General features: G+C 44.1%; 1 protein-coding gene across 4 annotated transcripts in view; it reads left to right on the forward strand.

The window, feature by feature from the left end:
- The window catches only part of PRKCB (protein kinase C beta), a 221,053-nt gene that overhangs the window by 83,834 nt on the left and 120,131 nt on the right, over positions 1 to 17,088 (forward strand). For 3 of the 4 annotated variants that reach the window (XM_067534305.1, XM_067534306.1, XM_067534304.1), the window contains exon 3: positions 43 to 125. The exons of the other annotated variant lie outside the window; for it this stretch is intronic. In XM_067534305.1, coding sequence (XP_067390406.1) covers positions 43 to 125 — 83 coding nt within the window. The remainder of the gene's footprint in view (positions 1 to 42; positions 126 to 17,088) is intronic. 4 annotated transcript variants of the gene reach the window in all.

The following is a 17,088-nucleotide window of genomic DNA, read 5'->3' on the forward strand; positions in this document are numbered from 1 at the left end:
ATTTACTTTTTGATTGACATTTTCACTGCATTCTCTTTGCAGTTTGCTGCTTCGTTGTACACAAGCGGTGCCATGAATTTGTTACTTTCACCTGCCCGGGTGCTGATAAGGGTCCTGCTTCTGATGTAAGTAAATTCAGCAGCTGATCTTCTGTTTATGGGTTTGCAGTGTCAAGACACTGAGGGAATCGATGGTTAGCCAGACTGTAACCTCTGCTTAAAATGTTAATTGTGTGGGCAGATCTCGAATGCAGATTGTCCCTCAGAAAATACTCTGTTTGTCTCGTGTATGCACAACAATGCTTTTGAGAAGAGAGTCCTCTGACCCTTTTACCTGCTGATGATTTAGCCAGAGAAGATGTTGCCCTTTCACATGAACTTCAAATTTCAGCACTATTCTAGTCATGTGAACTATCTGTATATTTCTGAGGTTTTATAAGACCTTCAGCTAGTTGATAACTTGTTGCCAGTTGACTGAAAACCACCTTAGTGGCACAAAAGAAGTGCTGAGGCTTGAGCACAGGGTTGGGAACCTGAACATCCTAGCTCCCAACTCCCTCTGGTGCCCTGACTAAGGCACTGCCTCAGTTTCTCCATCTGTAAAATGTTCATATTTAACATACCTCCTGCACTGGCTGACCTGTTTTTCCAAGGGTTAACGAACCCTCGCAAAGCCCTTCTAAGTGCTCAAATAGTTATTTGAATCCTGCTATAGAAGACCGCACAGACTGTTCTGTTGTCCCTGGCTGGAAATGGCTGATTGATGAAATAACTGTCGGAGGATGCGTTGTAGTTTTAAAAAATGGGGTCACTAATCTTCAGGGTTTCCTCTGAGCCCTAAGGAATCTGTTGGTCCCCTCTTCGTCAGCCTAATCATGATTGCACTGTTCAGTCTATATTCCAAGTGCTAGTCCTAGCTATTACACCAATATTTGGTGACAGTTAGCCTCTGTTACAATTTAGACTCTTGGTCATGAATATACAACGTCATCCCTGATTATCCTCACTCCATGGGCATCATTTAAAAAAAAACAACCCATATTTTTCAAGATTCAATCAAAACGTTAGCTCTCAGATTTAATTAAAATTATGCATGTTTGTCAAACCCTCCCCTGCCCCCAGAAAAACATTTAAATCAATTTCATGCCATCCTTTTGCTTTGCCTGGTCAGTGTTACACCATCACTGTAACTTTCCAGGGAAGGAAGGACATGAAATTGACAAGGCAATAATATCAAGTACAATTACTCACTGAAAAAAATCGTGCAAGCATGAGTTACGGTAAACAATGAGGGTGTGAAAATCTGCCGCTTTTAAAGTCTGCTGCTCTGAAAAACCTGAGGGCTTTGCTTTTCTTGGCGAATTCTGATGTCTACAAGGAAGACTGGCATTGTAGGACATGGTGCACTCATGTAAGATTCCCTGCAATTATTTTGCCATTGCACTTCGGGCCTGTCTGGAAGGTTTCATTTTTTTTACCATGGAAGCTGATTAATTTCAGGAACTTCTATGAGGAAGGAGATTGAGCTGGAGAAACTCCATTGCACTGGAATGCTAGTTAAAAATAGACAGTGGGAGCAGGCGGCTAAAGTTTAACCAAATGTGATGGCTAAATATTCATTCTGTTGCCACTGTAGTCTGAGTGGGGACTATCTAGATTGCGTGCAGGGGTTTATAAAAGGCACCTTTCTGCATCATGTCATGGGCTCTGTCGCTGCATCTAACAGTCCCAGAGCACCTTGGTCCCTTTACACCTGTCAGATCAGATGCGGGCTCCTAGTTTTGTGTCCTGCAGGAAACGGTGTGTAAAGGTGGACGTAAAAGGGAGGGTGGAACGCTGCTGCACTGTCTGTTGGTTTGCTCCCCAAAATGAGGATTCTGCAGCTGTGCCTACAAAGGCAAGTTTACGTCTCAGTCCCCCACATAGCCAACTTTGTGCCACCCAAGGGTTACCCTGCGTCAGAAGGAAGGGTTCGAATCGGAGAAATGTGGGAGAGGAAGGAACCTTGGTACGTCGTCTAGTCCCGTCCCCGGTTGTCTAGACCATCCTGGACAGGTGTTTGTCTAACCTGCTCTTCAAATGTCGGCAGTCATTTCTTACCGTGACACTGGAGTTCTTTTTGCTTTCCCCCCCTCCCGCACCCTAGCTGAGTGGGGGATTCTCACGGCCCATTCAGTCCTCGGCGTTTCAACTGATCTTGCCAGTGGGGGATGGTTGAGTTCTGCGCTGGGGGTGACGGCTGCCCTCTTGGCTGACCCGAGGAGCTGAGCCTGGGAGCTGCAGAGCTAAAGGCGTGAGCGACCCCCACTCCGAGCTAAGGAGCCCAGGTTCTGTCGCTGGGGGCCGTACCGCACGCATGCACGCACACGTCTGACTGGAAGAGTGTCTCCTAGGACACAGGCCACGAAACAATCCCTCCCTGCCATCTCAGCCTGGGGGGTCAAGCCAGTGACTTAGAGGTGAAAGGCCCATTCCATTCCTGATCCCCCCCTCTACCCCCGCATCTTCCCAGCCCGTCGCTTTCACTGATGATAAATAACTCAACCCTGATTTTTAGCTACAGACTCATTCCCTTTCTGCCAATTCCTCGCCCCACTCCGGGAGCATGCCCTGTGCTGTGCGTTCCATGCCTACGCTGAGGGTCATGCCCTTCATCTGCTTTTTGTGCAGGGTCACCCTTCGTTTGCAAATGAGCCTGTATTTCCCCTTGCTAACAGGGTCCTTCTCCCCCCTTCTCCCCAGCTCTGGAACGGAGCAGAGGAACTAGCTGGAAGCCTTTTTTCCAAATACGTCTTTCAGGCTGCATGGCCAGAAGAGGCTAAGCTTCGTGGGCCTGTTGCCAGCTCGGGGGAAGCTGCTTTTTCTTTAACACACAGTAAAGGAAAGTAAAATGCCAAGCAGCCTAGTTCCCTGACGATCTGCTGGAAGGAGCTGGAGCGTGTTTGTGTGTTGGCCTTGGGGTTTGGCAGAGAGGTAGAGGTGAGTGCACTGCACTCCGCTCTCACACCAATCAGGGCCCTGGGTGTAGGGTTTTTAATATCGCCATGTGAGACTAACCGAAAGCCCCTGGCTGGGTTAGACTGAGTTCACTGAGAACATTTATTTGTTGCGCTAACTCCTCCCCCGCTGAAGCTTCCAAGAAAACACTTGATGCCGTGAGCTGGGTTTCAATGACTTGGGGGTGGATAAGAAGGGTGACACTGGAGAGGCAAACGCAGCTTTTGCACGTTCAGCAGAGGCCAGGTATCCTGCCGAAAGGCCTGAAGGCTGCAACTGGTCTGGTTACGCTCTGCCCGTATCTGGCACTGGGTTAGCCGATGTCAATACCTGTTCTAGGCACCAAGAGTGTAGGGCTAAAGGAGCAGCCTTGCAGAATTGATGTTTTGAGGCTTCTGTATAGTGGGATTAAGTGTCAGTGCATTAAAATGTGTCACTTTTACAAAACGTTGACATAGCAATGCTATGAGTGTTGCCTGTTCTAGCAGGCAGCCCCTTGGGGACTGCTTTATCCCTGGGCCGGCTGGTAACTGACCTGCTGGGACTCCTAGTCATATTTTCCCCTGTGTAGTAGGGTTTAGTAGATGCCAGAGCGCTGTGCATGAAACAGCACTTGGAAGGTCATGGATAAATCGGGTTAGACCAGGTATACGCTGAGTGTAATACTGATGTTCGAATACTGGGAACACCATGCCAGCCAAGCACCGCAATGCGGATGTGGCTATATGGGCAAAGCTACACTCTGGCCTGGTTTAGTAAAATCATCCCTATGAGCAAAAACCAGCTATACCTGTAAAAGTACAGCTTTGCTTTTATAGCTGTGTGTACGCTGTGGGTTTCTGTCGGCAGGCCCATGCTGGCCTCACCGCACCCTTGACTGTGTAGCCTGATTTTCTGTGTATTAGTTATTTAGTAGGGTTATAGGCCAATTGCCTGGATTAGAAGGTTCTTGTCCCTGAATCAGGCTCCAGAAGAGTTTTATAGGGAGCCCCGGATGTACAACAGGAAGATTCTGAATGATAACCAAATTTGTTCATTTTCACTATATCAATTATTTGTCTATCATTTTATGTTATCTTAATAAAATGTATAAAATTATACAATCAAATGGATAATGGATAATACAATCTTAATTTTAGAGATTCATATGGTATATATATTTCTACGATATACTTTGGATTAATATACTCACACCCTTCCCTGATGATTGGGTTGAGAGAGATGTCTGGTTCCTCCTCTCTTGAGTAGAGGGGTGTAGTAGGCAATGCTCGAGCTAAGAACTATAAGACTAGCACTACAAATAATACTAAGTATAAATGGAAAAGAAAAATCTTAACACTAACTAAAGAAACTTCAAACAGGAGTAGCTGATGATCGACCGCAAACAGCAGAATCTGCCCCTTCTTATACCCCAAGAATATGGGTCCTCCTTCTAAGTCCATACTTGGATTTTTCCCCCTCCAAACTATTGGGGTACACATATTCTATAGGCTGGCAGGTTTGTGCATATTATTGACGTAGCCACATCCTTTCCAGGTGGTCTTTTTATCTCACCTTTATTATTTCTGGCCCTTTGTGAGTTCTGTGGTGGACTTGTAAAGTTTCTTGGGGCGTAACCTGTGACAGCCCCCTCCCCTGTTTAATGTCTCCTGACTTATCTAGGGTAAAGGTTCTGAATATATGTATGCTAGCTGTGTTTCATACAGGATGTGACCTGTACGGTGTCTTGCATTACAGCAAAATATATAAATGTATAACTCTCTTAATTAAACAATCATACTGAAATCTATAAGAAAAGATGTAGATCTGTGATGCAAGCAAGCAGGCTGGTCCTGTGGGCTACAACTGGCAGACCTGTGCCGGCAGAAGTCTATAGAGTAGAACTGGCCTTATACTAAACTTTGCAATTGAGGTATAGATAAACAAACTAGCACACTGGATATAAGATTGAGGGGAGTTTCCCCAGGTGCCTGGTATTGTTTTCTTTCAGAACTGGAGGCTGTTTTTCTGTCCCACGTTGACTTCAGTTTTATTCGGGTATTTTGAAGAAAAAAGCGTGTTGTGCTTCCCTTGGAAAGTCTCAGGATGCTCGATCACAGTCTAGAAGTACCTACACGGGGGACAAATATTTGGTAATGGGCTTCAGTCTAGCAGATCAAGGTATACAAGATCCAATGGTTGGAAGTTGAAGCTAGACAAATTAACAATGGAAATAAGGCATACATTTTAACTGTCAGAGTAATCAACAATTAGAACAATTTTACCAAGGGGTGTGGTGGATTTAAAAATAGCTGGTGATGGAGAATCAAGGTGGGATGTGTTTCTAAAAGATCTGTTCTAGTTCAAACAGGAATTATTCTGGCAAAGTGCTTGGGCCTGTGTTATTTAGGAGGTCTGACAAGATGAACACAGTGTTTTCTTATGGCCTTGGAATCTATGAATCCATAACACATGCTGTCTAATAGCTAAAGTGCCTAGGGAAAAAGCTCATTTGTCAAAGACTATTGGTGTCTTGGTTGAAGGCTTTCTTCTACATGGGAGAGACTTGCTAATTACTGTCAATTTGCTAATTATTAGATTTTATGAATTAGTAAATGGAGGGAGAAGGGAAATACAATGGGCAAAGGAGTGCTAAACAAGCTAATGCTTTGCAAAGTATTCTGTTCGTGTAGATAATTAGACTATATAGAAAGCCAGCAGAGGCTATTATGACCATCTAGTCTGAACTCCTGCATAATCCAAGCCATAGAATTTAACCCAGTGATTCCGACATTAAGGTCAGCAATTTACAGGCAGTGTTTTTTAGACCTCCAATCTTCCTTGTGTACTGTAGATTTTATGAAAATACTGGCGTCTTAATAAGCGATTTCACTGCACTACCCCGCTATTTAATATGTGGAAATAGGGCGAGGTGGTGGGTGTATGTGGAGAGGGGGGTCTCAGTGAATTATAGGGTATGTGCATCTGTTTGTGGATACAAGAAGATGAAATTCAATAATGATGAGTGCAAAGGAAGGAAAAATCAAATGCACAGCTACAAAGTGGGGACTAACGAGTTAGGTGGTGGCACTGCTGGGAACCTGGGGGTTATAGTGGATCATGAATAGGTTAACAGTGTGATGCAGTTGCAAAAAAAGCTAATATCATTGTGGGCTGTATTAACAGGCAGGTCATATGTACGACACAGGAGGCAATTGTCCCACTCCACTCAACCCCGGTGAGACCTTGGTGGAGTAGTGTCCAGCTGTGGGTGCCACACCTGGAAAGATGTGGACCAATTGGAGAGAGTCCAGAGGAGAGCAGCAACAATTACAAGAGGTTTAGAAAACGTGGCCTAGGAGGAAAGGCTGAAACAACTGGGCACATTCAGCCTTGAGGAAAGAAGACTGAAAGGGGGGCGGGATTAGTCTATGGCTGCATTAAGGGCTGTTAGAAAGAGGATTGTGAGCAAACATTCTCCATGTCCGCTGAAAGCAGGGCAAGAAGTTATGGGCTTAATCTGCAGCAAGGGAGATTTCAGTTAGATAGTAGGTCCAGGTCCCTTCCAGTCCTACATGTCTCTGATTTGACGTTCATCCAAATTAATTCATAGAGCTTTGACTTTTTTTTAAAGCCTTCATATTGGACTGCACCCAAAGCATTGAACAAGCCAGAAACATGCAGAAACGAATGTCATGTATTTTACTTTCCATATTGAACGGGAGTGGGTAGGAATAAAATCCTCCTCTTTCCATTTTAGAAGAATGTCAGAACATTGTCTCTAGTTTTTGCCTTCGGAATGAGTCCGTCAGTCATATTCCTGATCGTTTCCGAAGGGCTACAGATACACTTGAGAGAGAGAATCTTTGGGGCTGCTTCAGTACACAGGATCTTTTACGTTATAGATGGAAAAGACTTAAATCTAGTTGAACACTACAGCTTGTCAGATGTTTTTATCATAATGTTGTTAACCAAAATGTGGTTTGTTTTTTTGTTAAAATCTAAACATTTAGAAAAATATATCAACTTTGACAATTCCATTCAAAAGAAAAGAAGCATGCTTTGGTAATGTCAACAGTTCTGCCTTGACATCATTGGAATGGAACATTTTGAAGCCAACTTTTGAAATAAAATTCATTATTTTTATGTAGAAAACATTTAAAACAAAAAAATTAAAGTCCGTATCAGAACAAAAGGTTTCAGATGACCCGACATGAAATTGTTTCAGAAATTCGTTTCCGATAAGATTTCAAATTTCATTGTTTTCGTTCCACATTGGAATGAAAAATTTGAAAAATTCAAAATCACAGAATTTGCTGCAACATATCAAATCCTGTTCCTGCCCAGGTCTCCCTAACTTGTCTCCCCTCTCGCTGAGGTGGTTGTTGTTGCAGTTGCTGTTAGCTTTGTTGTCCCTAGTTAAGAGATTGCACTTCCTTTTGGCTGGAGAACTTGTCTCCCCGCTTTCAGGAAGTGTTTCCTGATGTTTAGCTAAAAATCTTATTTTTATTTAATTTCATCCCATGACTTTCAAATCTTCTCCCTCCTTGATGTTTACACCATTCAAGTATATATCTATTAACGCAAATAATCAGGGAAGGAGAACTAGAGAAAGTATGGGGAATTTAATTGCCTATGAAGTGTGTTTATAAAATATTTGACATTTGTGCACAGCATAAAAGTGCCTCCTAATTGAATTCAGTCATGCAAGCAATCTAACAACACTTCTGTACATGCAAACGGCTTCAGATTCCTTTTAATTTTAGCATTAAGCAGTGGGTCGATGAAATTGCAGAGATATTTGCACCAGCTTTTCTGTTAGTCTGCCTGGCTATTCCCATGAGCAGTACAGTATACACGTCCACAGCTCCTTCTGGTGGCTGACTTTGCTGTATGGTAATATGAGGACCTTTACTGCCACTTGCTAAATGCTATGCGAGTCCATATCCAGTGTCGCTCTAGCCCCAGTGTTAAAACCTTCAGTCTTCTGGTCTCCTCCACTAGGCACACTCTGAAGGAAAAGAAAGATACAGGGCCTAACTATGCTAGTTTTAATCTGAACTGCCAGCAGTAACTGAGTATGAGTCCTGTAAACAGAGAGTTTTCTTATAAAACTAACTTCAAATGTACCTAGAGAGAAATTTTCTTTTTGAACTGTGCCCATCTTGTGTGCAGAGAATTCACTTCTGTGCACAGAACAGGACTTCACATACACACAATGGTACTTGCACTCAAAAATGAGTAGATCTGTGCCGACGTCGCGCACGCTCACATGCAAGCTTTTTCACTTGTAGCATGTTCTGCAGATGTTTAGGCAGGAATCTCCTTTGGAAAACTTGGCACCTTCTGCTTGTAAGCAAAGAGCTGTTAAGTGCTAAATGTTAATGATTGACTTGTGTACATTAGCCATTGCATTGGTGCACCTGGCATACATGTTGAGACAGACATTGCCTATTGGAGTGGACCCTACATACATGTCCTTTGTATAGCTCTTCTCTTAAGGGGCTGTTGACTAATTCCTACAACCTGGCATTCATTTTCACACGTCTGAAATTGTTTGGAGCAGTAATATAGAAAATGGCAATGTACTTTTAAAAGAGTCTGGAGGGGAAAAAAGCAACCTTTTCCTCCTAGATTATTTTGAGGCAAATATTCTGAAGTCTGTGGCTTTTTGTTGTTGGTTTTTTGACTTTAAAACAAAAAAAGCTGTTTGATCTTTCAATCCCACACCACAAATCAAAATGCAGTTGCACCAACAAATGAGCACAGGTGTGGGGAGTGTGTAAGGGAAGAACAGTCACATGGTGCATCTCCAAAGTTTGCTGTTTGTTTTTCTTTCCCACTTTGGAAACCATTCAACTAGAATTGCTGACAGACGACTGCTGAGTGGTTTGGATCTACGGAGGACGCACAGAGGTTGTTAGAGCCCTTCCATTGGGAGACACAAAGAGTCGAAAGTAGCCAGGAGGCGCAGTTACAACCGAGATGAAATTGAAGGATTCAGAAATGGTTGAACCACTTAACCTTCCTTTTCTGGTACAAGACGTTTCCGACAAGGTTTGGCAGGGGGAGAGCAGTGAAAAGCTGTGGGCCAGATCCCGCCACCCTCACTTGTCTTGGCCTTGCTCGTCAGCTGACCTACCTACCCATGCGCATTGGGGGTGGGTGGGGGGGGGGGGGTTTGAGGCAGGTCAGGTGCACCTCGCCCCTTTGCATGTGCTACCCACAGTGCAGGTCAGCTTGCGTGTGCGGGGGGAGGCGGGATGAAGCAAGCAGCGGGGGACTGTTGGTGCCCTCCTGGCCATGATGCTGGGCATGGCCTGGGCCTTGACTGCATCTCCGTCTCCCCCACCCTCCCAAAAAAACCAAACCCATTTGCTAGCTAGCACCGCTGAGCCAGTCTGGAGGGGCAAGGAAGCAGGAAGGAAAACCATTCATACAGCTTCTCTCTCCGCCAGCCCTGCCCTTGCATGGGGAAGGTGCGACCCGGTGGGTTGGATGACTGCATGGTCTGCTCTTCGCTGGGCCCACACAGCTGAGCCTCTTCACTCAGGGCTGATCTCAAGGTGCCAGTTTTCCTGCTGAGCAGCCGTTGGTTTCATTTTGGGAAGAGTCGTGGAGAACTAGAGAGGAGCCAGAGCGTTTGGTTGGAGAGGGAGGCAGACATGGTTCCGGTCTGCTGAAAGGTGGAGGGGAGAGATCTAGACACTGTCCGTGTCGTGAATCTAACCCTTCTCTGGCATAGGGGCAGGCAGGAGAACCTGGGCTGCTAGTGGGTAATGAACGAAAGTGGGTTTGTAAAGAGTCTCTTGTAATTCTCGCCTGTCTCTAACCTCTCTCTCTCTCTCTCTCTCCCCCCTTCCTTGACTATCTTGGGGTCCACTCCAGCCCTCTTTTCCCGCTTCCTCAGGACAGCTCTCTGCAGTATTTCGTTTGCAGAGCTGTTGTCAATCAGGCGATGCAGTCACTTTGACTAGGTGTGTGTGGGGGGGGGGAGGGGGAAAGGGGACTAACTGGTTCCTAAAAGCGCTTTACGTACGCTTTGCTGTGGAAAGCAGCTGCCCAGCACACTGCAGGCTACCTGTGGGCTGCCTTTCCCTAGGAAGGAGAGGTTTAAATTAAAACTAAACGACTGTTTCAGGAGCCACTGCTGGATTGCAGAGCGAGCGTGAAGAACGTTGACCAAGTGTTCTATTGCTGCCAGTCGTGCAGGCTGGAACCTTAGATGAGAATTACCGCTGCAGTGAGTGAAGTGGGCAGGTAATCCTGTAAAGGCCACCCCAGCTGGCATTAATTAACATTTAATACCTTACTTCTGCAAATAAAGAGCTGACGACAGTTGCTTGGGTTCTTCAAAAGGAAGCAACACTTCTCCTTTTGTAGTTGAATTTTGCCCCACTTGGCTCAAGCCTTCTAGCCAGCTCTTATGTCTTGCACATGCATCCTGACAACCGTCATTTCGGGATGGCTGGGGAATGCATACAGGGCAACCTTCTCGTTCCTCGAGCTGCTGAGAATCAAGCTTCTTAGAGCAGTTTCATTTTTAAGGAGCTTTCAGACAAGAGGCTGTGAAATAGTTCTCATGGAAGTGCTTTAGCCAGACCAGGAATCCGATGAGGGCACCGGGTTCATTTCGAACCAGTGCAAAGCCAGAGATTTCCTCTTCTCTAAAGATGTGGCTAATAAGCCTGGCATCAGTCTAAAGCAACCCACCATTATGTCAGACACAGAGGTCTAGGTTGTAATGAGTCGGTTGTGCATTTTTATGGTAATGCAGCTATCTGGTAACAGTACAGTTTAATTGGATTTTAATATTTGTAAGAGGAAGGGCAGTCGCTTAGCTGAAATGTAAAATGATGGATTTGCTTAAACCTGAAAACTGGCATGAAAAATCCCTGGGCTGATTCTTCATTACAATAGGCCACCTGTCTTCTGCCGAGATGTAAGGAGGTTTCATGGTGCTGTACCCCAGCAGCTTGCTTTTGGAGAGCAAGGTTACCACTGAGGTCACTAACCGAAAACAAATGTTCCAGCTCGTAGTGATTTGCAGGTCAGCTCAGCCGATGGTATTTAGCAAAGTTTAAACGTTCATTGCTGAAATGTGTGAAATGGGTAATGTGTGTTGGCATTGCCATGGCGTTTCTCACCTTGGCATTGGAAATAGGAAAATGACTAGCTGGCTTTGGATCTCTCTGCTGCTCTGTGTGGATCTGGAAGCCAAGCATCGACTCGGGAGATGAGTCCGTAAAATGTTGTGGCTGCTGTGATGTACAGAGATGACTGTCTGCCGTTTTTTCAGATGTTTAACTGAGCGCAGAACATTAACAGAATGTGTTTTTCAAAAGTGACATTACCGCTCTGAATCCCAGCCCTAATTTTTAAACCTGAACCATGAAACAATACATCTTCATGCTAAATGTGTCGCTCTGAAGACCGTGTAAGGAAAGTGCAATGTTACAACACCTCCTCTGCCAGAGGGAGGTTTGCATTTGGCTGACATTTTAGAGTAACTACAGCGAATGGTGTCTGCAGCTGTAATGCATACCATGAAGTAGGGCCACTTCAACTGCTGCTGTAAATACAGGCCTTGAACATTGGGTAGAAGTTCTGAGTCTTCGCCCCAGGCAGTCTTGAACCTAGCTTGCTTTGAATCTAGCTTGCTGCGTGCTTCTGTCACCCGGAATGACATAATCCACTCTTTCGAGTGTGACTGCCCACAGCCAAGTAATCTTCTGGAACAAATCTGCCTTCGCCCCTTGAGCGCTTCCTTTTTTTCAAGTTTGGCACAGTTGCTTGAGATCTGGGGATCCCCTGGCTCCAATCTGCAAAGCACTTAAGTTTGTGCTTAAAGGTAAGTGCACATGTATGTCCATTTAAGTCAGTGGAGCTACTCAGTAAAACGCCTAACTTTTAAGCGCTTGTGTGAAGACTTAAATGGAACTACTCGTGTGCTTAATTTTAAGCACGTGCTTAAGTGCTTTGCGGGATTTGGGGCCTGTGTTCGTATGCCGCACGAAACCGTAGGTCGAAGCTGAAAATTCTTGGCAGAGAATAATAAAACCGAGGGAGAGAAATGTCTAGAGGTCTCTTTCCTGTTGTTTTGTTAATATCCCTGCTTTCAGTGCTATATGCTCTCCTTGATCTACTTATGTTTGAACCTCCTTGAAAAGAATGTGTGTATTTAACCTTGCAGGGCATACTGAATATGAATTTTCTGCATCGATGTCTATGAGAAAAAGGATAATTATACAGAGATGGCAATGCCTTTAAATAGCGATGTCACTTCACATAATAGGGAATGCGGCTCTGGTGGTAGGCTCTGGCACTGGAAACATCAGGGCTATTGCTACATTTATTATGCTGCATGCATCACCCTAAAGTAAGTGCAAGTCTTTTAAAAATGTCTCTGTGCTGCTATGTCACTGTGCGTGTCCAGGGTTGTGGACTGCAGTCGCACTCGCAGCAGACAAGCAAAACTAGAATCCAGCGTTAAAACAGTGACTGAAGAAAGCTCCATTTTTCACAATCTATTTACTTAGCTAATTCAGTCCACGTTTGTGCACTGCAGAACGGATGGAGCTGTGCGGTGCTGGTGATCATGAAGTCACTGGGTGCTCAGCTGGGGTTTGCTTTGCTATCATCATAAATGGAAAAACTGAATCTTTTTTATCCAGCAGCCTTTTAACCCAAATGACACACACAGAAGCTACATTAAAGCATTAAGATTGCAAATTCAAGCACTCAAAAACTTGGGAAATGACAGAATTGGGGTTGCCCATGCAGAAAGCTGTGTGGAAAACTCCACAGGGGCTGGCAGCATGATGGATGCAGTTGGGATGTGGAGCGTTTCCTAGATGAGGGACACGCTCGCTGCAGATGGAATGTGAGAAGAATGAGAGGAGAACAACCAGCAAAGCAAGCGTGGGAGGAAGAAGACAGCAAGAAAGGACGTGGAAGACTGAGGATATGATGCAGACTATCAAAAGAAGTTTGAAGAACAAAGGACTGGAACTCCAAGACCTGCAAGTCCGCGCCGTAGACCGGAAGGAACAGCGAAGAATTTTGGCCACCTCCGACTCAGTGTAAATGGGAAAAGGCGCTGAGAAGTGAAGCGAAGCGATGAGCTGAACAAATTGAAGATGTATACGACACAGGTTTTCATGATGGTCTGCTGAATATATAGCCACTGTTATACATGGGTTTCATGACATCATAGATGACAGGGAAACTTTCTTTGCTGGTTGTTCTTCTCCCATTCTTCTCACGTGTCCAGCCCACCTCAACTATGTGCTGCCCAGTTCATTTATTACTGAGAGTCCCAAGTTCATCTTCCTCTAATTTCTTCCATGCACACTCTGGTTACCCGCTGCTTGCCTGCCATTCTCCTCAGTATGGTATTTTCTACGACCTGTATTACCTTTTCTTCCATCTCTTTAAGACCCACTGTTTTGAAACCGCAGAGCAGGAAGGGGCAGACACCCGCAGTATACACTTCCTTTCAGTGTTTTTTACTTAATTGCCTGTCCCACAGTTCTCCTGCCACCTTTTTCACTGTCACCCATGCACATTGAGTTCTTCTCTTCAGTTCTCCTGATCTTTCTCTCTATGTATAGCTCATAAAGAAAGTTTTTTATAAATTATTTATAGATGGCATTTGACTCCAATTAAGCTCCATCATCTTTTTGTTACTATGGAGGCCCAGGGATTGGAGGGATGGCCAGGAAAGGGGAACGTACTTATGCATGGAATGGTTGTGTCCAGGAATTAGATGGCTTTGGTAGAAAATTATTAGAGATTAACCTTATGACAAAATGCTGGATTCCTGTGTGAAATCACCTGACCTGCCTACCTAGCGCTCCCGCAAAGGTTCCACGTTTTAAACAGAACGACCAATCATTTTTTATTGTTAGCAGCTAGACTCTGTATTGCACATTAGTGGAAATGTGTGACCCATCCTCGTATGGAATTGTGGTACAGTAAAATGCCCTTGAAATGGAAAAGCTTTCCTACCAAACATGTACACAAGAGAAATGCCCCAAAGAGGACAGGTGTTTAGAAGTTTGGTCACCCTTCTTGGTGTATTCAGAGAAGGAAGCTCCCCAGCCAGGACTTTAGCTAGGTTCTTTGAATATTACGCTGTTCCTGAATAAATAATGTACAGTGTAGCATATTAACATTTTATTGTAACGTTGCCTTAATTAAGAGAAAAGCTTTAAAAATGTTGGCTACTTGTCAATGACAATAAAACCATCTCAAACTCCGGTTGCATTAGGGGTCTAATGAGCATGTTCAAAATGGGGTTATAGGCTAATATTGATGTAAACAGAAAAGGAAGCTATTTTCCTTTTGTGCTAGTGGGATGTGGAGGATTTTATTCTGTGCTGGGCACAGCACACAGCTGTAACTGTCATATCTCCCTTGGATGTTGGCTGCCCAACTACTGTGTGTGTTTTGCGATGCATCATGTCAATAAAATGTATTCACTTGCCAGAGGCTCCGTGAAGTGGTCTCAGGGAGAAGTCTATGGCCATCTCTGACATCTCAGCATTAAAATATTCTAGTGATTTTTTTTTTTTTTTTTTTTTTTTAAGTGCAGGTAACCTCAGGTTTGCTGTTCTCACTCTGTTCACAATGGCTGTGTTCTCCCCCTCTCCCCACCCTGTGTCTCTTGTCTATTTTGGTTGTAAGTTCTCTGGGGCTGCGGCTGTTTGCTGCTCTTTGTCCAGTGTCTGTTCTTGGCTGGTTAATGAGTAGTAAGTGACGGAACAGCATTTTTGATTGTTGCTCCTATAAATGAAACTACTGTCAAAGCACCTCTAAAAATGTCACTTGTTGAAACAGGCTTCCAAGGAGTTAGAACACTGCTAGAAACGGTGCAACAGTGAATGAACACAAAACCACACCTTAGGAGTTAAATCTGGTGCTAAGCAGATTGATGGGTCTTTGAACCCTTTGAACCCTCTGCTGCATCTCTCTCTGCAAGTAGCATTTTTTGGTAGCGATTGCCTCCTCGAGAAGGTGGCAGACTTATGTGCGTTGGTGGCTGGCCCTCCTTGCAGTTTTTATAAGGAATTGCCGCATCTGAAATTCCTGAGTAAAGTACCATCGGCATTCCACCTCAGCAAAGCTGTGTGCTTACTGAGACTCTTTCCTGAGCCTCATTCTCATAAGCGTGAGATACTTGGGATGTTAGAAGGGCATTGGCTTTTTACGTAGACAGAACTCGGTCTTTCCGATCGTCATCCCAGCTGTTCATGTCAGTTGCAAATCAGAAGGAAGATTTTTTCAGATTTAGCAGAAAGAATTTTGGCCTTTTTTATGGGGAGTCTTGCATGGGTCTGTGCTGTGACATCACCAGTGTGCCCCTCAAAATAGGGTGGTAGTGCATGCTACATTCTGAAGCTGTTTCCGTAGCTTTTTTTTGTCTCAAGTGCCTATTACAGACGTTTGGAGAGCGGCAGATTGGTCACTGATAAATTCCTTAACTAATCATCTAGCGAGATCTCAGCACTCGAGAGAGGATGGCGAGCTTGGACAAGTAATTCTTCAATCATTGTTCAGGCAGACTCCAAACCCCACCTCTGGATTAAAGGGCTTGAGTCACCTGAAGTAGAATGGTCGTATTCAATCTGTCGAAGAAAAAACAGTTCCTGACCTGTTCTGTAATAGTTGCATATGCTGCATGTCCATTCCATGGCCCCCACCCTCTTTCCCCTCTGTATCTGAAGGAACTGAGTCTGGTCTAAGGGTGACTCCATCCTTTATGACACCGTGAAGTGGTGTGAGGGAGCGGAGGTGTCTGTGCCATCCTGGCAGGTACCACTGAGGGAAAGATCTGACTCCGGTGTATTGGGCATGCACACGCCTGCAGTGGAATTGTCATGTGCAAAACATGAATGTAATGCACACAAATTATAATGAATGTCAATCGGAAGCTAGGAATTGTAGACAGTGGTTAAGGGAGGCAAAGAGGCACAAGAGAAATGTATGGCCAGCAGAGTTAAGGACAATAAAAAGGAGTTTTTAATTATATTAGGAACAAAAAGAATCTCGGCAATGGTCCATTACTAGATGGAAAAGGTAGAATTATCAATAAAAATGCAGAAAAGGCAGAAGTGTTCAATAAATATTTCTGTTCTGAGTATGGGGAAAAATAAATGATATAGTCTAATCATGTGGTGATAACATTTTTCAATTCCACTGGTACCTCGGGAGGATGTTAAACAGAAGCTATTAATGTTAGACGTTTTAAAATTGGCAGGTACAAATAACTTGCATCCAAGAGCTTTAAAAGAGCTCTCTGGACCATTAATGTTGATTTTCAATAAGACTTGGAGCACTGGGGAAGTTCCAGAAGACTGGAAGAAAGTGAATGTTGTGCCAACTTTTAAAAAAGGTAAACAGGATGACCTGAGTAATTATAGGCCTGTCAGCCTGACATCGATCCCAGGCAAGATAATGGAGCAGCTGATATGGGGCTTGATTAATAAACAATTAAAGAGGGTAATGTAATTAATGCAAATAAACAAGGGTTTATGGAAAATTGATCCTGTCAAACTCACAATGTATCTTTATAAGATTACAAGTTTGGTTAATAAAGGAAATAGTGTTAACATAAGATACTTGGACTTCTTTAAAGCATTTGACTTATGCAACATTTTGATTAAATAAACTAGACCATCATAAAATAAACATGCCGCCCATGGATTAAATACCAGCTAACTGATGAGTCTCAAAGTATAATTGTGAAGAGGGAATTGTCATCAAGCAGACGTGTTTCCAGTGGGGGCCTGCATGAATTGATTCTCGGCCCTATTCCATGTAGCTTTTTTTTTTTATCAATGACCTGGAAGAAAACATGAAATCATCACTGATAAAGCTTGCAGCTGACCCTGCAATTGGGGGGAATGGTAAATAATGAAGTGGACAGGTCCCTGATTCAGAGAGATCTGGATTACTTGGTAAACTGGATGCAAGCAAACAAGATGCCTTTTGATATGGCTAAATGTAAATGTATATGTCTAGGAACAAAGACTTTACAGGCTGAGGGTCTCTAGCCTGGGAAGCCATTACTCTGACAAGAATGTGGGGGTGTGTAGGATAATCAGCTGAA

Source organism: Emydura macquarii, unplaced genomic scaffold, assembly GCF_026122565.2.
Source record: "Emydura macquarii macquarii isolate MOO-44397 ecotype Brisbane River unplaced genomic scaffold, CSIRO-AGI_Emac_v2 contig_3390, whole genome shotgun sequence".
NCBI lineage: Eukaryota > Metazoa > Chordata > Testudines > Chelidae > Emydura > Emydura macquarii.